Genomic DNA, 27,400 nt, shown 5'->3' on the forward strand with positions numbered 1-27,400 from the left:
ATGGTGCTTGAGCTCTTTCTGGACCTGTACTCACCCCCCTGCCGTGCCATCTACATTTTCACCAGGAAGAACAGCATCCCCTTTGAGATGCACCCTGTGGAGCTGGCACAGGGTGAGCAGAGCTAGGTGGGCTCCACGGAGGGGCGCCTAGGGGCCAGACCCTACGCTGAGCCTCCTCTGCTCTCTGCCCCCCAGGGGAGCACCTGAAACCCGAATTCCTGAAGGTGAACCCCCTGGAGAAGGTGCCTGCCCTCAGGGATGGGAACTTTCTGGTGGCCGAGAGGTAAGGTGCCCTGGGTCTGGGGCTCATTGCTGGGGGGAGGCAGAAGGAGGCAGACAGAAAGCTGGTAGCCCCTGGCTTGAAGATCTTTCCAGACTGCTGGGCCCCTTCCTCCTTTCAGCGAATCCAGCTCAGAGGGCTGGGAGCTGGACCAGGGGGCTGCTTTGGGGCTAAAGCTGGGAGCTTCAGAGTGGAAGGGGGTGTAGGCCACCCCCTAGGCCTGGACAACCTGGATGCAACTGGGGAAGACCCAGGCTTGAGGGGAGCCCCTCCCCAGATGTCTGAACATGTCCTTTCAGAGTCACAGGAGCTGGGCAGCCCTGGGGCTGCACTGGGCTCTGAATGCCCGTCCCCTGTCCTCACTTTTTGCCCATCACTAATCTATCACAGTTATCTTTCCCCTGAGCCTGAATGAAACCTCAGAATCATTCTGAACGCAGAGCCCCAGAGGGCATCGCTGATAAATGGCTGCTGAGGGAGGATGAAGAGGAGGTTGAGGAGGCTTGGAGGGCCCCAAGATAAGCTGTCGCCTCTCTTCCCAGCCCAGTCTCTCCTGCCCCACGTCTCCGGGCAGCCTGTGGATGCTGTGCAGCTGCAGCAGCTGTTGGGGAAGCTGACGCCCGCTTTGCAGCCCCTGGATCAGGAGGTCCTGGCGGCCAGGCCCTTCCTGGCCACTGAGCAGGTCTCCCTGGCGGATCTGATGGCATTCACAGAGCTGATGCAGGTGAGGTTCTCCTGCCCACTTGTCCTCTGGGGCTGCTCTGGGCGCAGGCTGAGCCCAGGCCCCGGCTGCCCTGTCTCCCCAGCCCACTGCCGTCGGCTGCGACCTCTTCCAAGACTGGCCCTGGCTTGCTGTGTGGCGAGCCTGTGTGGAGGCCACCCTGGGCCTTGAGCTCGTCCAGGAGGCCCACAGGTGAGTGCTTCAGCCTCGGGACCCCCAAGAGGCCCAGTGGGACCCCCAGCTGGCCCAGAACCTTGTGCAGAGGGTGAAGGAGCGGCTCCGCTGAGGGTCTGCCGCGCCCCTGCGCTCTGCCATCTGCAGTAAACACTCTGTGTGCCCCCCCCAACTCGTGTCTCTTTCTGTCCCGGGAAGTGGGCTCTCCCCATTTCCAAATGGTCAGGGGATCTCCTGAAGTCACGTAGCTCAGAGTGAGCAGCACTCAGGCCCCCACAGTGACCTTCCTCTGCCCCCAGGTGCTGAGTCCAGGTGCTCAGCCTGGCCACAGCCGGTCCCAACCCAGGCTGGAGGTTTCTGGGCTCCTCTGCGTGGCCCCTTGAGTCCCCTGTGGCGTCACCCCAATGCCCTGACGGCCCCCTGGGCTCCTGTTTCTTTCTCCCCACCCGTTTCTAGCCACAGTTCAGGCTAGATTGACCTGTGGATATCCCCGCTCCCTGCTTCTGGAACCCTCCTGGGTTAGTTCTCATCCCATCCTCACTCTGGACCCTGCAACGCCCCTTCGATTACGTTCTGCCATGAAGGACTGGCCCTGGGAGCGCCCACGTGGAAGCCCTTCTCAGACCCGGGCCAGGAGTACAAACGGACACCCCCAGGGAGGGGAAGGGCAAGGTCACAGCCACCCCTGACCCCTTGGCCCCAAGCCACAGGCCTCTCCCCAGCCTGTTCCTGGGTTTCCTCAGAATCTTTGCTGCTGTGAGAATTCCAGGCTTCTCGGCCTCATGAAAACGCCAAGTGAACAAGAGGTTCCAGAATGCGGGGGCCTGGGCCTGGGCTGGTGGGCACAGGGCCAGGGCGCAGGCTGCATTTTGGCTGAGGCTGGGTGTCTGCCGGCCGCAGCGGGGGCCCAGCATGGGCCTGGAGCTCTACCTGGACCTGCTGTCTGCGTCGTGCCGCGCTGTCTACATCTTTGCCCGGAAGAACGACATCCCTTTCGACTTCCAGTTTGTGGATCTGCTGAAAGGTCGGCATCCGCAGCTGCCCGGGTGGGAAGGCAGGACACAAGGTTGGGGTATTTCTGAGAAGCGGAGACAGAGACAGAGGAGACCCCCCACAAAGTCCACAGGGGCAAAAAAAAGCTTCCCAAGGGAATTGGTGGTGGTGCTCCTGCCCCGCCTGCCTTTGCGGGTCCCCACGGACTCTGCCCCACTGTGAACAGGCTCTTCCGGGGGGAAGTGGGAGGAAGAGGGGCGGAGGGACCCCCACCTAGCACCCCACCTTCTCCTCGAGGGTGCCCAGCACCTCGTCAGCTGCAGCACCTGCCAATTAGTTTGGCAGAGGTCGCAGAGGTGCACGGTTATTCCTCATTTACTTCAATCCACACCCGTTCCCCCGCTCCAAGTGTTCAGACCTGCTCAGGGTGACCCCCAAGCCTGGGTGAGGTCCGTGGCCGCACTCTCCCTCACCACTCCAAGCAGCTCTAAAACCTCAGCTTTCAGAGGCTGGAGCCTCCAGAACACAGAGGAGGAGACCCGGGAGCCCTGGACATTATCGGGGTGGAAGTAGAGCCCCCTGAAGTGTTTTCAGTGGAGGCAGCTGACCAAGGAGGAGTTAAAACTCCCCCCCGACCGCCCCCCCCCCCACACACATAGGGTTCTCTGTTCGGATCACTTGGATTGAGCGCCTATGGGAGGCTCCCTTTTGGATTCCATCTGTGTGCTGGGCCTGGGGCTCCTGTGCTGGCACCTGCCCTGCTCCCCTTAGAGGGGCAGGGGGTCTAGGGGTGGGATCCAGGCCCCTAGGGCTTCTGTTGATTCACAGGCTGTGGCTTTAGGCCCAGAGTTGGGGGTGAGGGCTGGAGGCCTCCAGCTTCTGTGAGCCATAAAGGTTGTCCTGGTCACGGAGCCTGGGATGGGGGCAGGCGTCCTGACCTGGTCCCTGTTGGGCCGCTGATTTGCCCCCTTACCTGGGGTGAGCCATGGTTTTCCTCTGGGACTCAGTTTCCCTTCTTGCGAAAATGGAGAGAAAGGCATTTCTGCCTCTGGGAGGCCTGGGTCTCTCTTCCCTGGGGTCCCAGCAGCCTCAGACCTTCCTGCACCTCTCAGGTCACCACCACAGCAAGGAGTACATCGAGATCAACCCCCTGAGGAAGCTGCCCAGTCTCAAAGATGGAAAATTTGTCTTATCTGAAAGGTAACGGTCTTCCCTGGCTCTCCCACCATGTGTCTGCTTTTCCTGGGAGAGTCAGTGGCAGCCCTTCTGCTGGTGCCTATTGATTTTTTTTTTTTTACTCTGGAAAAGTTCACACATACATTTAAGTAGAGTAAATAGTAAATAAGAAGGAGTATAACGGACCCACGTACCCACCCCGTAGTTCCAACAGTGGTCCACCCAGGGGCCCATTTTGCATCATCTATACTCCACTCTGTTCCCCTGCCTCCTGGCCACTCCATTCCTTCACCTGTAAATGTTTAGGAATGACCTTCTAAGAGATAAAGTCTCTTTAAAAAAAAAAAGCATCACCACAATACCATGATGACACCTAATAAAATTAACAACAATTCCTGTATTTCATCATATATCCTGTTCATATTCAACAGTCTCTGAATATTTCAGACATATTTTCTTTGCAGTTCGTGCCTTGGAATCAGGGTCCAAATAAGCTGCAAAGAGTGCAACTGATTGATCCACCTCTTCAGTCTCTTTTCATCTCCAGCCCCCTCCACGCCCCACCTTGGACCTTGGACCTTTGCATTTTTGCCATGGTTGAAGAAACCAGCTCCTTTGTCCTGTGGAATTTCCAATGGTCTAAATTTTGCTGACTGCATCCTCATGGTGCCGTGTAACACGGCTTTCTGTCCCTTCATTTCCTGTAAATTGGTAGTTGGATCTCAAGGTTTGGTAAGATTCAGGGTTCATTGTTTCTCAGCCTGCTTCACAGGTGGTCTCATAACTTGAAGTATATCTCCCAAGTGGACCATGGAGGTCTGGGTGGCCCAGGGCTAGGTACATTTCTAGGACTGTTGTAAGAGGGTACCACCGACTGGCTGGCTTAGAACCACAGAAATGTATTGTCTCATGGCTCTGGGGTAGAAGTCCGAAATCAAGGTGTTGGTAGGGCCATGCTCGCCATGAAGGGGCCAGGAAGGATTTGTCCCAGGTCTCTCCTAGGTTCTGGTAGCCTAGGGTGTTCCTTGTCTGGAAGATGGCCATCTTCTCCCTGCGTCTATTCACATCGCTTTCCCTCTGTGCATGTCTCTGTGTCCAAATCTCCCCTTTTTATAAGGACACCAGTCTTTTTTTTAAATTTTTTTAGCTGCATTGGATCTTTGTTGCTGCATGTGGGCTTTCTCTAGTTGCGCTGAGTGGGGGCCACTCTTTGTTGCGGTGCATGGGCTTCTCATTGCGGTGGCTTCTCTTGTTGTGGAGCATGGGCTCTAGGTGCACAGGCTTCAGTAGTTGCAGCACATGGGCTCAGTAGTTGTGGCTCTCAGGTTCTAGAGCACAGACTTAGTAGTTGTAGCGCACAGGTTCAGTTGCTCCGAGGCATGTGGGATTTTCCTGCACCAGGGATCGAACCCATGTCCCCGGCATTGGCAGGCGGATTCTTAACCACTGCGCCACCAGGGGAGTCCCAACACCAGTCATTTTGGATTAGCATCTACTCCAATGACCTCATTTTAACTTGATGACCTCTGTAAAGACCTTCTTTCCAAATAAGGTCACATTTTAAGGTACTGGGTATTAAGACTTCAACATGTCTTTTTTGGGAGACACAATTCAACTCATAACCGTCTGCTCCCTGGCCCCCCCCAAATTCATGTCCTGCTCATGTGTGAAATACATTCACCTCATCCCAGCATCTCCAAAAGTCATAATCATCCCAGCATCACCTTTAAGTCCAAAATGCCATCCTCTAAATCATCCAAGTCAGGTATGGGTGCGATTCAGGGTTTGATTCATGCTGGGGCAAAATTCCCTTCCATCTATGAACCTGTGAAACCAGACAACAAGTTATCCTGTTTCCAAAATACGGTGGGGGGACAGGCATAGGCTAGACGTTACCATTCCAAAACAGAGGATAGGAAGGAATAAAAGGCTCGTGCATCCCCGGCAAGTCTGAAACCTGGCAGCACAAATTGCATTCGGTTTTAGGGCTTGAGCATTGTTAAAAATCAAAATTCAACTGCGTAAAATTAAAGATTCAACAATTCATGAACGGAGCAGCATCCCACCTGGAAAGGAGCTCTGATGAGCTGTACAAAATGAAAGGCTTGTTATAGGCAGAAGGAGGCAGGGAAAGGAAGTTTCTAGCAAAGAGTGGATTGTTTTGGTCAAGATCACCTTTCTTTGGGGGAAGCCAGGGGTCTATCAGGCAGTTGACCTCACTAGTGCTGGCCAGGTAACTCCAGATTAACTGGTTCAAGGTCACATTCCTGGGAGAGGCTGAAACTGCAGTTAGGTTAAGGTACTGAGTCTCGGTTTGCTGATGTGGGGCTTAGCACAAGTGACCCCATTTTGGGCCTTTCGTTTCTCTCTTAACAAAATGATCCTCTTTAGCTCCATACTCTGTCCTCTGAGCCTATCAGGGTGTTGGCCCCACCTTTTAGAACCAGTACCCCAGGCCTGTGGTGGCAGGACAGCCCTACTGGCCCCTGAGCCTCCCTCTGGGTTATTCTTTCCTCTTCTTGAAGGTTGAATAGTCCCATCTGCCCATTTCACAGAGGTGTCTGACAGTCTTCGTTCATTTCATCCCATCTGTCTCCTTCAGTACAAGCTGTCAGTGTTTCTGCTGAAATGGTCCCTTAGATTCACAAGTCACCTGCCTAATATCTTTACCAAGTGATTATCCAGCCACACCCTTGGTTTTCTCTCTAGAGCAGGGCCCCCACCTCTGCCCTTGGCCTTCTTATTATGCCACCTTCTCACCCTTCTGGTCCTTCCCTCCCACCTCCCAGTCCTGGGCCTTAGAACAGCTGTGAATCCACTACCATCCCCCTTAGACCTTCTCCAAAGACCCACCCTTCCCCCATCCCTCCAGCCTCCTGGGCCCTCTGCCCACAGGTGTCTATTAGGGCACTGAGTGAGGGGCTAAGGACACCAGCCACACAAGGCAGAAACTCTGCTCAACTAGTTTGAGTTTATTGGGGGATGTGACAAGCCAGGGGAATCTGGGCCTGGCTATGGTGGCACTGATGCTTTCCCCCACCAGCCCACCTGCCAGCTTCTCTCAGCATTTTCTCCTATTCCCACCACCAGCAACAGCTCTGTAGCCTCATCTTTGAAGCACCTGGTCCTCGCAAAACGAGCAACCCCTCCTTCGTGGGTGACCTGAAGTTCTCAGGAAGGACAGGGATGGGCCCAGTCGAGTCACCTGCTTACTTGTGGGCCTCTCACTGGCCAGGGCACTGGGACCCATGACTGCCAGTCACCTGGGCCAGGATCACTGTTGGTGGAGCGGGTCCCTGCGGGAAAAGTGGGGGAAAGGGTGCTGGCCAGACAAAAGGCCAGATGCCCATTCCAGGGTCATCCCAGGGACTGTGATGTGGGCTGGGCGGCTGTCCGCCAGGAGGTGAGGCTCCTCCGGTCACAGTAAGCTCTGGTTCACCCTGGGGGCAGGGGCTGTCAGAGAACGTGCTGGTGTGTGTGGTCCCCGCTTGGTATCCGAGCTCCCAGTGTGGGAGCTGGGAGGGCTGAAGGCAGGGAATAAGCGTTGAGGACTGTAACCTCCAGGTGCAGGATCAAGAGACACGGAAGGTGTGGCGGTGGGGGCGGTGGGCAGTGGGCATGGACAGAGCGGTGCAGGCCATCTCTGGCTGTCCCTGACCTCTCCCCACCCAGCCCGCACCCTCTCCCCGTCACTCATGGGTTCTGCTTTCTCCAGATTTCCCGCGCCCCCTCTTACCCTGTGTTTCCCTACGTGTTGTGCCCTGTCTGGTCTGCCCTTCCTGACGCCATCCACCAACTCCCACCTGCCCCACAGGGCCCCTCCCTGCCCTCGCTGATGGGGGCGGACTGACTGCCTTTCCCGGGGCCCTCGGGGCTCATCCTCCTCCAGGTGGGATGTCAGTGCCTAGAGCCCACCTGTGGCTGGAGGGCCCACATTGAGCCCAGCCCCGCTGGATGGTTCGTGTGGAGGGTTGGGGAGGCCAGAGGAGCGCCCTGACTGTCCTCTCTGCAGTGTGGCCATCCTTTTCTACCTGTGCCGCAAGTACAGTGCGCCCTCGCACTGGTACCCGCCAGACCTGCACACGCGCGCCCGCGTGGACGAGTTCATGGCCTGGCAGCACACAGCCCTTCAGCTGCCCATGAACAAGATACTCTGGATCAAGGTGAGCAGGGCCACAGCGGGGGCTCAAGCAAGTCTCCCTCCCTCCCTGAGCCTCATTTCCACAGCTCCCTTTCCTGCCTGCCTTACAGAGCTGTGGGGAGTGTGAACCACTGAGTAGGAAAGAGCCTTATAAAGACAAGGTGAGGGGTGCCCAGGAGGGGCTGGTATCACTGAAGCCGGGATAGGATTCAAGACATTTCATTCCAAACTAGAAAATATCACAGTTGGGAATTCCCTGGTGGTCCAGAGGTTAGGACTTGGAACTGTCACTGCTGTGGCCCAGGTTAAATCCCTGGTCAGGGAACTAAGATCCCGCAAGCCATGCTGCAAAACACTCACGCCCCCGCCAACAAAAAAAAAACCACCCCAGAGTCAAAGGGCCCATAAAGGCTACCAAATTTGAAGATGACAAATAACCAGTACATGTGTCCCTACTTCTTATCCTGTGCCTGTGACAGATATCAGTAATCAATCATAGGATTCTTTCCTGCTGGGACCTCAAATCCTTCTGAACAAGGGCCCCAGGCAACTTCTACCAACCAGAACTGCTAAAAGAGGTGACACCACTTTACATCCTTGGTACTGTCCACCACCTCTCTAGCAGAAAAGGGTACTGAGACCTGGAGGGTCAGATACGGCCTCCTCTCCCTCTCCTCCCCTCCCCTGGCCAGCTGCTGATCCCGATGATCACGGGTGAGGAAGTTCCAGCTGAGAAGACAGAGCAGGTGCTGGCAGAGGTGAAGAACAACTTGGAGCTCTTCGAGGAAAAGTTTCTGCAGGAGAAGATGTTCATCACCGGGGACAACATCTCCCTGGCCGACTTGGTAGCCCTGGTGGAGATGATGCAGGTGTGCGGTGGGGGGATGGGGGGATGGAGCCTGGACAGAGGAGGGACTCCTCTGTGACCATAACTTTCAGAAAGCCTGGTGAACGGGGAGATATGGGAACTGTGGGAGCCACGCCTGGGTGTCTGGCCTTGACCCGGGGGCCACAGGAAACACAGGTTTTGAATCGGGGAGGATCGTGGTCATTCATGCTTCACCAAGAGTCCTCTGTGGGGGCAGGAGCTGGAGGGCCAGCGTGGGACAAGGAGGAGAACACAGTGTTTCTGGGTCAGTCGGCCAGGATCCTGGACGCCTCCTCCTCCCACTGGACTCTCCGGAAATTGTCCAGAGGCTTCCAAAGTGTCCTTCCAGCCAAAGTGCCTCTTTTCCAGAGCTCCAGACAGATAGTTGTACAGAGCAGCTCCCTGGCTCTGGGTCTGAGGGGCATCCGCTGTGCATGGGGGACACACGTGGGTGTGGGGCGGCATTTATGTGGTTTCTATGTGCAGGGGAGGGTGACCAGTTCTGACCTAGCTGGTGTGCAGGATGCTGTTGAGACCCTGGCCAGTATGCAAAGTGGCCCTGGTCAGTGTGCAGTGTGGACCAGCACCGGGAAAAAAACATTCCAATCTTTCTGTCCCAGGTGATGCAGTCCCCTCAGTTTCACCCCACACCCCTTAAATTTCATTCACAACCCCCCAAACATCTTGTGTGCATGTTTCTTAGGCTGCCTGATGGCTTTCTCGTCCCCGCCCCTGTGCTTGATCACAGAGGGAGGTTCAACAGGGGGGAAAAATAACTGAATTCCTCCCACCCTCATCTGGGGACAAGGGGTTTCCCTGGAAGAGGGCAGGACCCCTGGGAGGTTTCACGCTGGAGAAGTGGGAACCCCTGGGCCAGGGGTCCCTTAGTGAGGGATTCAGGAGCCTTGGAGCAAGACCAGCGACTGAGAGCCCCCAGGGATCTTCCATCCCCACCCACATGTGTTACATGGCCTGCGACCCCTGATCAGGCCTCAGGGGTTAGCCAGCTCACTGTCCACAGGGACAGATGGGGAGAGCCCTGCAGCTGTAGGAGGGACGCAGGTGGGGCTGGTCCACAGGCTGACCATGTCTTCCTCTCTGTCTCTCCACAGCCCATGGCGGGCAACCATAACGTCTTCCTCAACAGCTCCAAGCTGGCCGAGTGGCGCATGAGGGTGGAGCTGGCCATCGGCTCCAACCTCTTCTGGGAGGCCCACGACCGGCTGGTGAAGTTGGTGGAGTGGGACTGCTCCACGCTGGATCCGATGGTCAAGGAGAGGATCTGCGATTTGCTGCAGAAGTTCACGTAGAAGCAGCCCAGCCTGCGGGCCTGGCCAGCTCAGCCCCCGGCGCCTCCTACCTTAGGGGAGACGCTGAAAATCCCTGTTTTTCAGTGAACTGGAACAACCGCCACGGTTGCTGAGCCTGGGACATACATCTGATGTGGTGGGTCTGGGGGGCGGTCACAAGTCCCCCCAGCTTCCAAAAAGAATTTGAAAATTAAAGGTTAAACATGATTAAACTGTCAATAATAAGAGTTGAGACTTCAGTGCTCTACTTTCACTAATGGATAAAATAGTGAGACCAAAGATCCCCAAGGAAATGGATGATTGAGCAACACCCTAAACCAATCGGCCTGTCACTGCACCCACAACACAGAATACACATTCTTCTCAAGGGCACATGTAGTATTCTCCAGGTTAGACCCTTTTTGAAGCCATAAAATAAATCCCAAGAAATTTAAACAGATTGAAATCATAGTGTGTTTCTGAACACAGTGGAATGAAATGAGAAATCAACAACAGAAGGAAAACTAGAAGATGAAATATCTGGAAATTAAACAATCCATTTTTAAACAACCAGTGGATCAAAGAAGAAATCACAAGGGAAATTAGAAAGTACTTTGAACAAATGAAAACAAAAACACAACACACCCAAACTTATGGGATGCAGCAGAAGCAGGGCTGTGAAGCAAATTTATAGCTGTAAAGGCATACAGATCTCAAATCACAACCATCAGAAGAAAAGAAATAATAAAGATTCCAGTGGAGATGAATGAAATAGAGAAGAGAAAAACAGTAGAGAAGATCAATGAAACAAAAACTGGATTTTTGAAAAGGCTGTCTCTTGTGCTGTAGTTTTCAGCAAGACCCTGGATCAAACTTCACTCACAACACTCAGGTTGTGCTTTTTTTTTTTCCTTTCAGCAGACAGTTACCATTTTTTGTTGTTGCTGAGAATAATTAAGAACTACTCAGCAAATTTCAGGTATACCATGCAGTGCTGTTAACTATAGTCACCATGCTGTGCCTTAGATCTCCATAACTTATTTATCTGGGGTATTCAAAACTTTATACCCTTTGACCAATATGTTGCCATTTCCCCCCTCCCCCTCCAGCCCCTGGTAACCACCATCTACTCTCTGCTTATTAGAGTTCCACTTTTTTTAGATTCCACACAGCATAAGTGAGATCAGGCAGTATTTGTCTTTCTGAGCCTGTCTTATTTCACTTAGCATAATGACCTCCAGGTTCATCCATGTTGTTGCAAATGACAAGATTTCCTTCTTTTTAAAGGCTAGATGAAAGATTCCTCTGTACGTGTCAGTGTATATTCTCCAATTTTTCTTTATCCATTCACCCCTTAACAGACGCTTAGGTTGTTTCCATATCTTGGCTATTGTGAATAATGCTGCAATGAACATGGGATTACAGATATCTCTTCCAGATCCTGTTTTCATTTTCTTTGGATATATGCCCAGAAGTGGGATTGCTGGATCTTTCAGTGGGATTGCTCCATCATTTTAAAGGTGGGGAAACAGAGGCCCAGAGGAGGGAAGAAACAAACCCAGGGAACGAGATTGAGGTACTGGGCTGGCAGGAGCAGGAAGACCTGCTGTCAGAGTCCAGGGCGCGCACCGGGGCGAAGTGAGTTAGCCCACCACGCTGACCGTAAGCCCTGAGGCTTTGCCTCTTGCTGGCGCCAGGATCTCTGCAGCTTGTGGCCAAGAGCGTAGATGCTGGAGTCAGACTTTCTGGACCTGTAATCAACTGTGGGCCTCAATTTTCTCATCCGTAAAACAGGAAGTTCTGACACACGCTGCAACTAGGATGAGCCTTGAAGACGTTATGCTCAGTGAGATGAGCTTGGGCCTGGGGGCCCTCTGAGCCCCCCAACCCGCCTCCCCCAGGGGGACCATCCGGAGCCCCCGCCCAGCCCGCAGACTCGCCGGGCTTCCGCGATTGCACCCAAGTGCGAGGCCAGAGCGCCAATGGGGAGCTACCGAGGGTGGGGGGCGCGGGCCGCGCTGCTGCTCGTCAGACCCAGCACTGGGCTTGCTGTGTTCCGTATCCCGTGCTTTGCGAGGCTGGTCCGTACCCGCCATGGGCCTGGAGCTCTACCTGGACCTGCTGTCCCAACCCTGCCGTGCCGTCTACATCTTCGCCAAGAAGAACGGCATCCCCTTCGAGCTGCGCTCCGTGGACCTGCGCAAAGGTGGGCCAGGCCCGGGTCTGGGGGACCGAGAAGTCAGTGAGGGACGAGGAGGCTGAACACCAATTGGGGGACCCCTCTCCGAGTCACCCCCGTCCTGGGGCCAGCGCCGAATAGGTGAGCCACCAGGGAGATACGAGATTCTGGGGTCCCCAAACTCTGCTTGGTCCCATGGAATGGACCACGGGGCTCAGCTGAAGCGGAGTAAAAAGTGGGGGAGGCATGAGGAAAGGAGGAGGGACGCTGCGAACAGAGGGGGTGCACCTGGGCATAGGGTTGGGGCCCCAGGGAAAGGAGCAGGAGGAGGGGGCTTTAGGGGGGACGCATGGGGGATGTGGCAGAGTGAGCCCCTCCTTTGTGGCCCCAGCTGCTGATGCTCTGGCCTGGGCTGCACTGGGTCCCCCTCTGTCCTTTCCTCCTCCTCCTGCTTTGCCTTCACTTACCTTGTCCTCTGCCTCTTATTCCTACTGGAAAGGGGGGCAGCCGACGGGGAGTTATGGGAGCAGGAGGGGGACTACAGGGGCTTGGCGAGCCCTGCACTCTGAGCAAGAGGGTTTGTTTCTCTGACGGGTCCCCAAGGTCCCAAGGGCACAGCTGGCATGGCAGCTGGGGCAGGGGACAGCAGAACTCCCTTTTTGCTGGTGGGGCAAGTAGGGCAACTCTGCCTGGCTGAGCCTTCCACCCAGGGCCCCCAGCTCGGTGGGCCTCGCCTGCCATTCTGCCTTTTGCACCAGCCTGTCCTTCTGCCTGAATCGCCATCTCTTCCCAGCCTCCTCTGGGGACTGCCCACTTGTCCTGCCCAGGGGTTACCTCTGCAGAGTGTGGGGTAGGGGAGAGGGCATGGGGACAAAGGGATGTCCAAACTGGGCTGTCAGAGAGAGGGTGCAGTAGGAGGTGTGTTTCACCAGGAGAGGAGGGGAGGGTCCCTGGTGAAGGAACAGTCGGAAGGGAGGGAAAGGGAGGAGAGAGAGTGGGGCTGAGGCTGGAGGGGTAAGGTGGTAGTGGATAGTTTATGGCTTTGAGCAGCTTCCCCCTGCTCCCGTGGCAATGGGGAACCACTGAAGGCTCTTGAGCATGGCAGCAGTGATGCTTAAGTGCCCTTCAGAAGCTTCTCTCTGGCTGCATCTGAAGGAACAGAAAACACTCATATGAGCTTGAGCAGAGGTCAGGGTCCTGGGGGACAGTGGGCTGCACCCTTCCGGGGAGCTGTGGTGGGACAAGAATGCAGAGCCTAACGACAGGGCCAGCTCTGTCCCCGGTGCCCAGGGCAGGGTGAGCAAGGGGACACTCAGGGGCCTGTGGAAGTTGGTTGCAAGTAAGTGGACACCAGGAAGAGGCCACTTGTCTGTGTTTGGTGACCCTACCTTAGAGTCCACAGGGAAAGGGGCACCGTAGGGAATCACAGTCCACTCAGGGCACCAGCCTCCCGGCCCCTGCAGTTGGGGACACCCTGCTTGGGCGCTTGTGATGCTGGCAATGGTGGAAAGGCAGTGGGTTGGGTGTCTGTGAGGGCCCAGGCAAGGAGAGGCCCCACCCTGGCTGGAGCTTCTTGAGCTCTGTTTTGGGGGCGTGCTGTTGGGGGAAGGTTATGCCCACCAGGACCTGGCAAGGGGTATCAAGGTCTTTTGCACCAGCTGGCAGAACAGCCTCCCACTCCTCCCACAGCAGCCTTTCCCACACTGGAGAGCAACCCGGGGCTGGAGAAGAGCCATGAAATTGGGGCCTGGGCCTTGAGAGGGGGGTGGCGTGGGGGGGTGGGTGCAGCCAGGCAGGGCTTGGCGTTTTCCTCCCACCACCCACCACGATGGGCTCTCTGCAGGCCAGCACCTCAGTGATGTCTTTGCCCAGGTGAACCCCCGGCAGAAGGTGCCTGCCTTGAAGGGCGGGGACTTCATTTTGACCTAGAGGTAACTGGGGAGCCGGGGCTGCTACCAGACCTCGCTAGAACCATCTCGTCCTAGCTCTCTATTTTATAGACAGGAAACTGAAGTCCTCCGAGGTGAAGGGCCCTTTGCCCAACATCCTACAGAGAGTCAGGGCTTGACCCCCCGGCTCCTGCCTGTCCACGGTTTCAGTTCACAGGGATGGTTGGAAAAGAATGCATCTGTTTTACATCTGTACCAATCCTGTGGTTGTTGGTGATGGGTCCCCGGGCAGGGGTGCGGGGCAGGGCGGCTTCATCCCCTCCAAGGTTGCCCGCTGGCCAAACTTGTGTTTTGATGCCCCATTGGTTCCATCTCTGGGCTGCCCCTTCCCTGGGTGGGCCATGCCCGTGGGAAGACCACCAGACACGTGCATGTTTTGCATCACAACAGTCCTAAGAAGTAGAAATCTCTTTAGGGAGGGTGAAATTTTTTTCCACTTCTGCCCCCTTCATCACCTAAGTCACGCCTCCCACAACAAGGGGAACCTGGAACTTTTGAACTCATCTCTGGAATCTTGAGGTGGATGCACCCCCAAAGAATTCCTCCCAGCTTCTGCCAGCGCCATCTTCCTTCCTACTGCCCTTACTGTCCTGAGTTCTGTGCTGCCCACTGTTGACCTCCCAAGCGTACCTGCCAGGGGCAGCATGCAATCTCTGCATTTCTCTGTCTCTTCTCCCCTATTTTGGGAGGTGCATGGCTCCCAGGGACCTGCAGCCCTCCTCGGAGCTTCCTTGAACAATTAGTTGGGAGCAAAAAGAGCAAAAAGACAAGTGAGCTGTTCAGCTGGGTGTGAGTGCAGGGTTCCCAGTAGGGAACCTAGGCCAGTGGCAGATACAGAGGTTTTCTGCCCCTTTGGCTGGGGTGCCCAGCCCCTGGGGTATCCCGAGTTCCTGAAGGCCTTCCTATGGCCCCAAATTCCCACATTCAGTGCCCTTCCGGGTCCACCCCCGCCCCAACACCAAGGCAGTCCTCCTAACCCAGGGCAGGAAGGGAGCTGCTGGAGCGTTGTCTGTCCTGCTGGTTCATGATCCTGCAGCACCGCCCCCACCCCGCCCCACCCCGTGTTTCCAGCTGGTGCTTTAGGAACAACAAGAAAGCCTTTTTGAACCACCAGGCCATCTGGGAGGGGCTGAATGTTGGATGACGAGAGTAGATGCAGACTGGAAAGAACTGAGCTTCTTTAAGGCTCAGCTTTGATGCCATCTCCTCCAGGAAGCTCTCTCTGGTTTTCCCATCAGAAGCTGTCTCAGAACACTTGGCAGGACTTGCTGTGGGATTTCGCCTGGTGATAGGATGAGCTTGGGTATTAGCCATAGACAGACTTTCAGTTCTGCCACCAAAGGCTGTGTGCTCTGGGCAACACCCATTTCTGTTCTGAGCCCGGCTTCCTTGTCTGGAAACCGAGCAAATACCTTGGCACATGGTCAGGAAGGTTAAGGAAGGGACTCTGTATAAAGCCCCTAGCTCCATACTTTCCCCCACCCATCATGTCCTCCCCTCCCCCACAGTATGGCCATTCTGCTCTACCTGGCCCACAAGTATAAGGTCCCTGACCACTGGTACCCCCAGGACCACACAGGCCTGTGCCTGTGTGGATGAGTACCTGGCCTGGCAGCACACAACCCTGTGGAGAAACTGCCTCCAGATCCTGTGGCATAAGGTGAGGTGCCCCTCCCCAGGCGGGGGCAGTGAGGACATCGCCCAAAAGGGCTTGGGCAACATCGCATTTATTCTTCCTTTCAGTTTGAATAGCTTGTATTGACCTGACTTTGACTTCCTAATCCTTCCTTCTGTTTGCTGGTAAGCCCATCTAATACATTCTTTATTCGAGATATGTAATTTTCAGTTCTAGAAATTCCATTTGGTTCTTTTTAGAGTTTCCATGTCTCTGCTGAAATTCACCATCCACTCACCCACTTGGTCCATCTTTTCTTCTAAATTCTTTAACATATTTAAAATAGTTACTTAAAAGTCTTTGTCAGCTAATTTCAACCCCTGGGTTCTCTGCGAGTCTGTCTCTACTGGTTGTTTTTTTATCCTTCTTGATTATGGGCCACATTTTCCTCTTTCTCTGTATGTCTTATAATTTATCATTATGTGCTGCCATTATGTATAAAAGGAGAGTAGAGACTGAATACATAATAAGTACCCGAGAAAGGGCTTGCACTTTTCTCTATCAGGCAGTCTTGGTGGGAGGTTCCTCCCTTCCAGCTAGTCAGGAATGGGGCTGGGATGTGGCATTAGTTAGTTTCAGTTCATCTCTGGTTTCAGGTGTCCGGAGGGTGCAATCAGGTTGCTCGCTTTCCTCCAGCAGGGATTTGGAATCTAAGCACCAACTACCACCGCAAGATGGCTCTACTTTTCAGCCCTGCCCTAAGTTCCCCACGTGGCTGCTTCATCAGAAAACTCCTATGCTGATGGCAGGCTTACACCTCGGCTTGCCTGGACCCCAGGGATGAATGTGGCTTACCTAGGGAGGGCTTGTGCCCTCTGGAATTTAGTTCATTTAGTCCAGTACAAAGTGAGATATATGCAGTCTTAAATCTTCTAGTAGCCACCATTAAAAAGTAAAAAGAAACAGTTGAAATGACTATATTTTACTTAACCCAGTGTACTCAAAATAGTAAAATTTTGGCTAATAAACACATGAAAATATGTTCAGTATCACTAATCATTAGGAAAGTGCAAATTAAAACTATAATGAGAAACCACTTCATCCCCACTGGAATGGCTATTGCATATATATATATATATATATATATATATATATATATATATATACACACACATATATATGTGTGTATATATATGTATATATATGTGAACAAAATAACAAGTGTTGGTGAGAATAAGAAGAAATTAGAACTCTTGTGCACTGTTGATGGGAATGGTAAATAGTGCAGCTGCTGTGGAAAACAGTATGATGGTTCCTCAAAAAAATTAAAAATACAATTACCACATGACCCAGCACTTCCACTTCTGGGTATATACCCAAAATAATTGAAAGCAGGGTCTTGAAGAGATGTTCATAGCAACAATATTCACAATAGCCATTATTCACAATAGCTGTGGAAGCAACCCCAGTGTCCATCAACAATGACACTTAACTGCCCCTCAGTGGTTCTGCCTATGTTTTCCTCTAGGAGTTTTACTGTTTCTGGTCTTACGTTTAGGTCTTTGATCTTTTTTTTTTTTTTTTTTTTGCGGTACGCGGGCCTCTCACTGTTGTGGCCTCTCCCGTTGAGGAGCAGAGGCTCCGGACGTGCAGGCTCAGCGGCCATGGCTCACGGGCCCAGCTGCTCCGCGGCATGTGGGATCCTCCCACACCAGGGCACAAACCCGCGTCCCCTGCATCGGCGGACTCTCAACCACTGCGCCACCAGGGAAGCCCTTTAATCCATTTTGAGTTTATCTTTTTGTACGGTGCTAGAGAATGTTCTAATTTCATTCTTTTACATGTAGCTGTCCAGTTTTCCCTGCATCACTTACTGAAGAGACTGTCTTTTCTCTGTTGTATATTCTTGCCTCCTTTGTTGTAATTGACCATAAGTGCGTGGGTTTATTTCTGGGCTCTCTATCCTGTTCCATTGATCTGTGTCTGTTTTCTGGTGTGTATTTTACATGCACAGCACATTTCACCTAAGACCAGACATATTTCAAGAGCTCAGTAACCTCTCGTTGCCAGTGGTTTCCATATCGGACAGAACAGGTTTAGGCTTTTTTCTTTCTTTTTTTGTTCTTTCTTTTATTTTCCTTTTTTTAAAGTTCTATATTCTTTGAAGACTTTAAAGAAAAATAAGGTTATTTTCTTTTCAGTGTTATGGTGGGAGCAGTGGTTTTTTTGTGTCATATCCTCATCAGAAGTGCACTCCTCATTTTTGAAAGTGTATGGCTAATTCTGGGTCATGAGTTTTATTGTGTATTCTATCATTTTTTTATATGAAAAAGGAAACATTAGAGAACAAAAGTCAAAAGACCTCTTTGTTGCCCTTGTACCTTCCTGAGGTGCCCCCTGCTCCCCAGGATCTGGTTCAAGTCCTTTCAGTTCACGATTTTCTACATTTATGAGTAGCCATAAAAATAAACTTTTGCTTTGAGTGCTTACAATTTTATATAAATGCTCTCATATCATTCTGGAACTTGCATTTTTCCATAGTGCTATGGGTGGGTCTAATTTATTTTTTTCTAACTACTCTATAGCATTTCCTGATAAGAATAAATCAGAATTTATTTATTACCCTCTTATGGTCTTCTATATTTAACGAGGAATAAAAACACTCTTTAAAACCCTAAGAACTTTGGAACCACCCCATGGGAACAGAAGGGAAATGTAGACAGTCTGCTGCTGGGGTGAGGCAGAGAATACACGGGAGGTGGACTTATGTGGGGTTTGGCAAACTAAGAGCCGTTGTTCCCCCCACCCTCCCGCTTCCCCCACCAAGGAGCAGCTTCTCCCCAGCAGCAGCCTTAGATGCTGTGCTGGCGGCCAGGTAGGAATGCTGGCCCTGTGTGGCCAGCACCTTTATGTTAAAAAGAAGCTAGAAAGTTCAGGATTTTTATATGAAATGTCTCCACTTTTAAATGTCAGCAAGTGATCCATAGTTTTAAAAAGTCTGCAGCCAGGGGCTGCCCTGGTGGCGCAGTGGTTGAGAATCTGCCTGCTAATGCAGGGGACATGGGTTCGAACCCTGGTCTGGGAGGATCCCACATGCCGCGGAGCAACTAGGCCCATGAGCCACAACTACTGAGCCTGCGCGTCTGGAGCCTGTGCTCCGCAACAAGAGAGGCCACGATAGTGAGAGGCCCGCGCACCGCGATGAAGAGTGGCCCCCGCTCGCTGCAACTAGAGAAAGCCCTCGCACAGAAACGAAGACCCAACACAGCAAAAATAATAAATAAATTAATTAATAAACTCCTACCCCCAACATCTTCTAAAAAAAAAAAAATGTCTGCAGCCAAAGGAATGTCATTAGCCCAGCACTGGCCTCCAGGCCACTGGTGGGTGATCACTGACCCTGTCTACCTTGTTGTTTGGGGGAGGAAACAGAAGCCACCAGGGCTTGTGCACAATCTTAGTCCTGTTTACCTTTCCAGAGTCCCAGGCTCCCCAAGCAACTTTACCCAACAAAACACCAGATTGAACATGAAGCTCCCTCCCCTGCTCCACATCCACTGTGTCTCCCTGACAGCTCTGGCAAGCCTGAGGCTGTTGATGGCTTCACCCCAAATGCCCTCCTCCCAGAATCCTGCACGCTACCCTTTCCTGGCTCTTCTCCCTAGTCCCTGGCAGCTCCCTGGGTCAGAAGACATCAGTTTCACGCTTGGCTTAGTCTCTTCTTGGCTGTGTGGTCTCAGGCAACTGTCTGTCTCTCTCTGGGCCTCACTTTTCCATTTACAAGATGAGCCCTGTACTATTATTGCCATATCACAGATGTGGAAATCGAGGCTCAGAGAGTTTGAGTGTTTTGCTCTAGTTCACATAGTTTATAAGCAACAAAGTTGAGACCTTAAAAGCCCATCCTCCTAATTATACTGTATGAGGTACTGATTTTATAATCTGGGGGAAAGAGATTATAAAATAATTGTTCCTAAGCCAGGCCCTCCCTCCAAAGTATGAAACTCATTGTTCAGGTCCCCTCTGAGTCATTCTCAAAGGGGTTTGAGTCCTTCTGTCAGATGCCCCAGGTTCAGATTGTGGGAGCAGGAATAGTTCCGGGAAAAGGAGTCCTTTAGGAATTTCCCTGTAGGAAAAAAAATGCGTGGAACCAGGAGGCAGCTCTAAGGGCAGGGAGACTTGCCTTCCTGCCCCTGAGGCTGGACTGGGTCCTAACCCCCCACTTTGCCTGCCCACCCACCAGGTGATGCTCCCTGTTTACCTGGGTGAGCCGGTCTCTCCCGAGATGCTGACAGCCACGCTGGCAGAGTTGGACGTGACCCTGCAGGTGCTTGAGGACAAGTTCCTCCAGAACGAGGCCTTTCTCGCTGGGTCCCACATCTCTCTGGCTGACCTGATAGCCATCACGGAGCTCATGAATGTGAGTGATGTGGGCAGTTATTGGGGGGACTAGGCAGGGGAGGTCCTGGGTGGCTGCTGAAGTCCTGCTCACACTGCCTCACCTGGCCATGGGACTGTGCTTATGTGTAGAAACCTTCTGGGGTTCTGTGGCCTCCAAACCAAGTAGATGCTGCCATACTTGGCCTCACCCGTCCATCCCCATCCTGTCCCCTGTCTCCCTACAGCCTGTGGGTGCCGGCTGCCGAGTCTTTGAAGGCTGACCCAAGCTGGTTGCGTGGCACCAGCGCGTGGAGGCGGCAGTGGGGGAGGTCCTCTTCCAGGAGGCCCATGAGGTCATCCTGAAGGCCAAGGACTCCCAGGCTGCAGACCCCACCATTAAGCGGAAGTTGATGCCTAGGGTGCTGTCCATGATCCAGTGAGCCGGGAAGCCTCTGCTCTGCCCTTGGCAGTTCACAAAGCACCTTCCTTTCCATGTCCCATGGGAGGCAGACCCAGAGAGCAGGCGTGACTTGCCTGAGTCCCACTGCCCCTCTGCTCCCTGGGCCAGGTCCCCACTCATCTTCCACAGCTGCCTAAAAGCCACGATGAGAATGGCATACCCAAACCTTGTCTCCTTTAATCACTGCATCTTCTTTTCAGTTTGGGAAATAAACCTGGGCTCAGCCTGAGCCTCTGCTTCTAACTCTGACGTGTGGTTTATTTGAACTTCCTTCTGTCCTGACCTTGGTCTTGGCCTCTATTCGAAAGACAACCCCCTTTCCTAGGCCCCATGGATCAGCTTCCCCCTAATGGTTGTCAAGAGTGAAATTAACAAATGCCCCCTTGCCTTCTAGTTCTTAGAGAAAGACAGCAGGGGTATCGGGCGTCCACTGGTGTTGGCTGTAGGCATGCCAGCTATCACTTTGCTGGGCCAGTCACCCAGAACGTGGCCCTTTGGCACCAAGTATTGTAAATCACAAGTCCTGCATCTGTCCTGAGGAATTGGTCGGGAGGGGAAATCCAAACAGCAGCTCTCCTGGTCAGGACTCAGTCATGAGGGGCCTTAAATGCCACACTTAGGAGCTGCAAACCATGAACAGGAACGGAATGCTCAGCTTGCATTTTAGAATAATATTCTGCCTGCTGTTGGGGGTTGGACTGGACAGTGGCCAGGGAGGAAGCAGGGAGATTTGGATATTGCAGTAATCCGGCCAAGGGTGACTTGTGGAGGAGGGCAGTCCACTGGAGGGAGTGGAGAACATGGCCCCGCCCTGGGGGGATAGGTCTTCTTTAAACTGGGAGCCTGGGGCCCAGGAAGGCCAAGCTATTCTCAAGTTTTGCAGTAACCGATCCTCTTGCCAAGGGGTTTTCTCTGAGTCTTGGGTTTGGGGACAGGGTTTTTTACCCAGGACGCTTGCTTAGAGAATGAGGGCATCATAGCCACAGGCTTCAGGAGCTCCAGGGTTGTAGTTGGAGGGGTTTGGCCCTGCAAAGGAAGTGGGCAGGTTCCAGGCCCCCCTGCAAACCTCCAGATGGGCCCCACAGGGCTTCTGCTTTGCTGGAGGGATTAGCCGGGAGTGTAAGGAAGGTTGGGGAGGGGCGGCTTCCTGAGGTGTGGACCTAGTCTTTGCTGGGTGCAGAGGTCCACACGCCCTCCCCAGCCTCCACCCTGTGCAGTGGGCCCAGGGGAGGCCGTGGCACCTCCTTTCTCCTCCTCTATTTGTGTTTCTGGGGACACTTAAGTCCCTCCTCTTTCAGCCCCCTCCGCGAGTGGGAGAAGGTGGCTTGGGCCAACACTTTCGACTCTAAATTCGCTGAGTGTCTGCGCTGGAAGCGCCCTCAACGTCGTCCCCCCAGTATCATCCCCCCGCCCCATTTGACTCAGGTAGACATTGAGGTCCGGGTTAGGGGACTGACCTGCCGGCGAGAAACTGTCAAGAGTCCGTCTCCCTGTACCCTCCCCACCAGGGAAGGGACCCCAGCCCAGAAGCCCTGAGAGGGAAGGCGGGAGAGCGAGGCCGCCGCTGATTGGTCCAAAGTTCTCCGGCACCATCCAATGGGCGGGGAAGGCGCGGCCCGGCTCGATTAATCAGGCTGCGCGCGGCCGCCGGCTGGGTAGCCGGTGGTCCCTGCCCGCCGTTTCTGCCCCAGTCCCGCACTAATCCTAACCCCCGCCCTCGCCATGGGCCTGCAGCTCTACCTGGACTTGCTGTCCCAGCCTTGCCGCGCCGTCTATATCTTCGCCAAGAAGAACGGCATCCCCTTCGAGCTGCGCACCGTGGACCTGCTCAAAGGTGGGCCCGGCAGGCAGGCCCGGGGTCTGGGCCCCTGTGTGCACTTGGACTCCCGGGGCCCCACGGTCAGGCGGCCTGCGCAGACAGACGGCAAGAGACAGACTCCAGTCGGAAACCGTGGCTTCGCCTATAAGTTGTATATTTTCAGAGTCTTGACCTTTGTTTAGTGAATACTAACCATTCTTCAAAATACAGGTTAGGAAGGAGCAGAGCAGGTAGAGAGCAGTGGGTATGTGGGGGTGTGGGGCCGCGGGAAGTGGAGTGACAGCTCCAACACCTCCACACCTGGGCTTGGAGGAAACAGTGAACTGCCTCCTCATTCCCAGTGGAAGCAGCCCCCATCTCTTAAGTTTCTGGGTCTGCTGGCAGGAGGAGGTTGGACACCTGCATCTGGTCTCCTCTTTACTCCTACCTATGCCTGCCTAGGTCCCCTCCACTTACACAGAATCCGGGGAGGGGGCAGGGCTGTAACTGGACAGTAGGATAAGCTCTGGATTCAGAGCCCCTCTGGCAGGCCCGGAGGGAGACCCCTGCTTGGCTGAGCCTGCCCACCTTCTGCCTCTGGTGCCCCAGCGTGAGCCACCAGCTGCTTTGATGCCAGCTTGCTCTGACTTTTCAATGCTCCTTGGGGTGGGGGCTGGGCACAGAGGCAATTTCTAGAGGGAGGATGGGTAGGGGTGATTCCGTCCATGCAGTAGAAGGGCAAAGAGGCCCACAGGCGGTCGTACGGCCAGGCTGGATCCCGGCTCCACTGAAGCCCTCCGACTCCACATACATTATTTGGTGTACCGTCTGCACTGGCCCGGGACAGGGAGGTATGCAGATGTGATTCAGACCTGGGAACCCCTGTGGAGGAGGAGCCTTGAAGGTTTGGCACAAGAAAGAAAGAGGAGCTGACCTGCAGGAGGTTGAGTGGCTGAGTCGGGCAGGTATTGCTGGTGAGAGCGAGGTTTGCTGAGGGCCGGGAGCAGGTGTGGCTGGAGCTCTGGGGTGTAGACAGGTCACCAAGTTTGCATAGAGAGGGGGACTGCAGTGGACAAGCCTAGAGCCCGGGGAGGAGGCTAGAGTGTGTGATGCGTGGATGGAGTTGGCTGGGGCTGCGGTGGATTACAGCTGCAGTGAATCACCCTCCTCCCAAGTCCAAGCTGAGATGCTACTTGACCCAGGTTCCGAGGTGGGGCGAGTGGACACAGGAAGGGGGGACCTCTGGCAGGCTCAGCGTGTATGATCTGCTGACCAGCAGAGTGGCCTCGTCTTCTCTGATGCCCCACCTGGTTGGAGGCCTCAGAAAGTTGGTGCCTGGACATTGGGGTAGGGGGTGGGCAGAGACCTCAGAGGGCTCAGAGTTCTCCCCACCTGCCTCACTGGTCTCTCCCACAGGCCAGCACTACAGCGATGACTTTGCCCAGGTGAACCCCCTGAGGAAGGTGCCAGCCTTGAAGGATGGGGACTTCACCTTGGCTGAGAGGTAACGGGTCCCTTGGCTGCACCAGTCAGCCATCTGTGTGTCCACCGTTGATGGCTTGGATCGTGGCTTCTGTGCCCTGAGCTCCTTACCAGCCCGAGGGTGGAGAGTGGATTGAAGTCAGCAGAGCTGCCCAGGGCTGGGAGGGGCGCCTGGTCATCCTCCTGTTGCTGTCCCTGCCCTGGAGATGTTGGAGAATGGTATTGGAGTAGCTCTCATCCTTCGGGACACATGTTGGGCACTGCTTCCTCATGGGAGATTTCTCTGAGCATACACCCACTTTCTGAAATCACATGACATTTTGTTTTTCAGTTGGTGCCCTTAGTTCTGATGATAGGATGGCCCAACATAGAGCTGTGTGATCCTGGCTGTCACTTAACCTCTCTGAGCCTCACACTCCTACTCTGTACCAGAAACAGTGAAATGTTCCACCCCCAGGAGCTGGGGAAAGATGTGTGAGGAGCAGGGACCGGCCTCACCCAGGGCCTGGCCCCTGTGGAATGGTTAAAGAGTGACTGGGGCATGTCCCCTGCACCCACCGTGTCCCCCAGTGTGGCCATCCTGCTGTATCTGACCCGCAAGTATGAGACCCCCGACCACTGGTACCCCCAGGACCTGCAGGCCCGAGCCCGTGTGGATGAGTACCTGGCGTGGCAGCACACGGCCCTGCGAACAAGCTGCACCCGGACCATGTGGCAGAAGGTGAGCTTCGGAGCAGGGAGCCCTTCCTTGGTGACCAGGGGATGGTGCTTTCTGTCTAAAGCATTCCATTCAGACCTGAGACCTGAGAACACTAAATTCTAGAATGCCAGAGATGCTCCAGGGCAACCAACTTGTTTCCCAGAGAGGAAACCAAGGCACAGAGCCTGGGAATGACTCCCCCAATACGTCTTGGTTCCTGAGCTGCTGGAAATTAATCTTCTGCCCTTTTGCACACTCCAGGCTGCCTGGGAATATTGTCTTTTGGGAGAGAAAAGAATCAAACCTTCACTTTGCTACACATGTACTTTCCAGATGGAGAGGTGTTAAGCGAAAAACCTCAAAGTAGGAAGAAATAAGATATTTCACTAAATGTTGATCTGATTTCTGGGTATGCAAGGATTTATAAGCCTAGTAACAGTGGGAGACTTAAAGAAAAGGCTAATCGATTTTACACAAAATCTGTGTAAGAAAAAAAAAGAATGAAAACAAGCAAAACTGGGAAAGATCTTGGCAAAGAAATGTTAGAAAGAACATTAAAAAAAATTTTTTTTAATTTTTATTTTTGGCTGCATTGGGTCTTCGTTGCTGCGTGCGGGCTTTCTCCAGTTGTGGTGAGCGGGGGCTACTCTTCATTGCGGTGCGCGGGCTTCTCATTGCAGTGGCTTCTCTTGTTGCAGAGCACCGGTTCTAGGCGCACGGGATTCAGTAGTTGTGGCATGCAGGCTTCAGTAGTTGCAGAGTGCGGGCTCAGTAGTTGTGGTGCACGGGCTTAGCTGCTCTGCGGCATGTGGGATCTTCCCAGACCAGGGCTCGAACCCGTGTCCCCTGCACTGGTGGGTGGATTCTTAACCACTATGCCACCGGAGAAGTCCAGAACCCACATGCCGCAACTACGGAAGCCCACGCGCCTACAGCCCGTGCTCTGAAACAAGCGAAGCCACCAAAATGAGAAACCTGCGCACCACAAGGAAGAGTAGCCCCCACTCGCCGCAACTAGAGAAAGCCTGGGCGCAGCAACAAAGACCCAACGCAGCAATAAATAAATAAATATGCTTAAAAAAAAATAAGACGCTCTTAGAAGCCCATCAAAACACAGGAGAAAAATGCGCAGAAGAAACCAGCAGAGATGTAACTGAAGGACAGAGAGAAAGGGTCAATAAATGGATGAAAACATGTAACTTCAGTAAAAATCAAGCAAATGCACATTAAAAGAGCATGCAGATACCATTTTTACTTATCAAATGTGCAGAGATTTTTGAAATGTGAACTCTGAGTTATTATTGGTAAAGCACTTAGTGTCTGGCACAGAGCAGGCTCCCTGCGTGTGTGAGGGAGTGTGAGCTGGCCCCTGTTGCATGTATGGAACCACTGTTCTGGGGGCCCATTTGTTGTTGTTGTTTTTGGCCATGCAGCTTGTGGGATCTTAGTTCCCTGACCAGAGGTGAAACCCAGGCCCTTGGCAGTGAGCGCGGAAGTCTAACCACTGGACTGCCAGGGAATTCCCTCTGGGGGTCCATTTGGCACAAAGAAGGTTTCCATAGCTTTACAAGCTGTGGTGGGGGAGGAAGCCCGGTGCATTTGAGGGCAGAATGGAGAGAAGTCCAGGAGAGTGAGTGTAGATGTTTGCTACTCAGAGTGTGGGCCATGGGCCAGGAGCATGAGCGTCACCTGGGAGCTTGGAAATGCAGAGCCTCAGGCCCCACCCAGGTGTACTGATTAGGACCGTACACTTGAACCACATCCCAGAGGGATCTGCACACACATTCCCATTTTAGAAGCCTGGGGTGGAGTGGGAGGTGGGGTGGGAGAGGATGGCTGCTGCCCTGTGTTGAGGCCTTTGCAGTGAGGGCACTAGGGAGCCATGGAAGGCTTTATGCAGGGAGAAGATATGGGCAGACTGGGATTGCCGAAGTATCCCCCGACTGCCCGATGTGATGACCCAGGAAGAGGTGGAGGCTATCTGTGCCTGAGTAAGGGTTAAGGCCTGGGCTGGTAGTGGCTGTGGGTGGGAAATGGTAGATGGGAGTGAGGAGAAATGCAAAGGATGGCTGATAGGTGGAATGAGAGCAGGCACCATGCTGGGCCTTGGGCAGACCCTGAGCCCTCCCTCTGCATGCCCGCCTACCAGATGTTGTTCCCTGTGTTCCTGGGCCAACGGGTGCCCCCTGAGACACTGGCATCTACTCTGGCTGAGCTGGACAGGTGCCTGCAGCTGCTTGAGGACAAGTTCCTGAAGGATCAGGACTTCCTGTCTGGGCCTCACATCTCAGTGGCAGACCTGGTGGCCATCACAGAGCTGATGCATGTGAGTGTCGTGGGGTGGGGGGCCAGCTGGGCATTGGGGTACCCTTGGAGAGAGCCAGTGTACCAGCTCACATTGCCCTTTCTGGCTGGGGGGCCCTGGGCGGGTCACTTCCCCCTCTGAGCCTCAGTGTCCTCATCTGTAAAAAGAGGCTTAAAAACCCCACCCTGCAGGCTTATTGAGCAGCTTCTCGGTATTTCCTGGAGGAGAACCCCCAGCCTATCACCCGTGTGGCAGAGGAGGGAAAATCCACCAGAGGGATCCCTAAGTTGGGACATGCTGCCTTGTGCTTCTCTGGGTCCCACCCCTCCACCCGGCTTCCTCTCCCATAGCCTGTCAGCGCCGGCTGTGACATCTTCAAAAACCGGCCTAAGCTGGCTGCGTGGCGCAAGCGCGTGGAAGCTGCGGTGGGGGAGGACCTCTTCCAGGAGGCCCACGCGGTCATCATGAAGGCTAAGGACCTGCCTCCAGCCGACACTGCCATGAAGGAGAGGCTGAAGCCCTTGGCGCAGCTTTTGTTGCAGTGAGTACCGGGTGGGCTTGCAGAGCCACCATTGGCGGAGCTCTGTCCTCAGAATAAAGAAATGGCACTGCCTCCCCTCGGCTGTGAGCGAGACACCTTCGCAGCATCCAGTCCACAGTGCCTTCCACACGCCAGTCCTGTGTTCCTTCTTCTGTCTGCCTGCCAACTTCACCCTTACCCCTTGCACGCTGACTTCCATGTAACCTCTGGAAATAGCTTTAGTAAACACAGATGTGACTCTGACCCCGCGGCCCTCTTCTGTTTGAAACTTACCCTGGTGCCTCACTGCCCTGAGGCTAAAGGACTAAGGACGAGTCACTGAACTTTACATTTGAGGCCTTGCCCCCGT

The 27,400-nt window shown here is 53.9% G+C and overlaps 3 protein-coding genes and 1 pseudogene across 3 annotated transcripts; all 4 read left to right on the forward strand.

The window, feature by feature from the left end:
* LOC116739322 (glutathione S-transferase theta-1-like) lies at positions 1–1,699 on the forward strand. The gene is made up of 4 exons (XM_032603650.1): positions 1–112; positions 196–283; positions 823–1,004; positions 1,087–1,699. The coding sequence occupies exons 1-3, from the start codon at positions 1–3 to the stop codon at positions 956–958; spliced, it is 336 nt and encodes a 111-aa protein (XP_032459541.1). The 3' UTR covers positions 959–1,004; positions 1,087–1,699.
* A 5-nt stretch (positions 1,700–1,704) lies between these two features.
* On the forward strand, positions 1,705–9,854 carry LOC116739320 (glutathione S-transferase theta-4). The gene is made up of 5 exons (XM_032603648.1): positions 1,705–2,199; positions 3,281–3,368; positions 7,357–7,507; positions 8,178–8,354; positions 9,466–9,854. The coding sequence occupies exons 1-5, from the start codon at positions 2,088–2,090 to the stop codon at positions 9,661–9,663; spliced, it is 726 nt and encodes a 241-aa protein (XP_032459539.1). The 5' UTR covers positions 1,705–2,087; the 3' UTR covers positions 9,664–9,854.
* Positions 9,855–11,736: 1,882 nt separating this feature from the next.
* Positions 11,737–20,205, forward strand: LOC116739321 (annotated as a pseudogene).
* Positions 20,206–21,868: 1,663 nt separating this feature from the next.
* LOC116738854 (glutathione S-transferase theta-3-like) lies at positions 21,869–27,294 on the forward strand. The gene is made up of 5 exons (XM_032602722.1): positions 21,869–22,059; positions 23,440–23,527; positions 24,076–24,226; positions 26,355–26,531; positions 26,861–27,294. The coding sequence occupies exons 1-5, from the start codon at positions 21,948–21,950 to the stop codon at positions 27,053–27,055; spliced, it is 723 nt and encodes a 240-aa protein (XP_032458613.1). The 5' UTR covers positions 21,869–21,947; the 3' UTR covers positions 27,056–27,294.
* Positions 27,295–27,400: the final 106 nt, after the last annotated feature.

This window comes from Phocoena sinus, chromosome 14, assembly GCF_008692025.1.
Source record: "Phocoena sinus isolate mPhoSin1 chromosome 14, mPhoSin1.pri, whole genome shotgun sequence".
Lineage (NCBI taxonomy): Eukaryota > Metazoa > Chordata > Mammalia > Artiodactyla > Phocoenidae > Phocoena > Phocoena sinus.

Coding starts and splice junctions, on each gene's coding strand:
- LOC116739322 (XM_032603650.1), top strand. CDS start 1: ATGGTGCTTGAGCTCTTTCTGGACCTGTACTCACCCCCCTGCCGTGCC. Junction 113..195: donor CCCTGTGGAGCTGGCACAGG/GTGAGCAGAGCT, acceptor TCTGCCCCCCAG/GGGAGCACCTGAAACCCGAA. Junction 284..822: donor AACTTTCTGGTGGCCGAGAG/GTAAGGTGCCCT, acceptor CTCTCTTCCCAG/CCCAGTCTCTCCTGCCCCAC.
- LOC116739320 (XM_032603648.1), top strand. CDS start 2,088: ATGGGCCTGGAGCTCTACCTGGACCTGCTGTCTGCGTCGTGCCGCGCT. Junction 3,369..7,356: donor AAATTTGTCTTATCTGAAAG/GTAACGGTCTTC, acceptor TCCTCTCTGCAG/TGTGGCCATCCTTTTCTACC. Junction 7,508..8,177: donor ACAAGATACTCTGGATCAAG/GTGAGCAGGGCC, acceptor TCCCCTGGCCAG/CTGCTGATCCCGATGATCAC.
- LOC116738854 (XM_032602722.1), top strand. CDS start 21,948: ATGGGCCTGCAGCTCTACCTGGACTTGCTGTCCCAGCCTTGCCGCGCC. Junction 23,528..24,075: donor GACTTCACCTTGGCTGAGAG/GTAACGGGTCCC, acceptor CGTGTCCCCCAG/TGTGGCCATCCTGCTGTATC. Junction 26,532..26,860: donor CCATCACAGAGCTGATGCAT/GTGAGTGTCGTG, acceptor CCTCTCCCATAG/CCTGTCAGCGCCGGCTGTGA.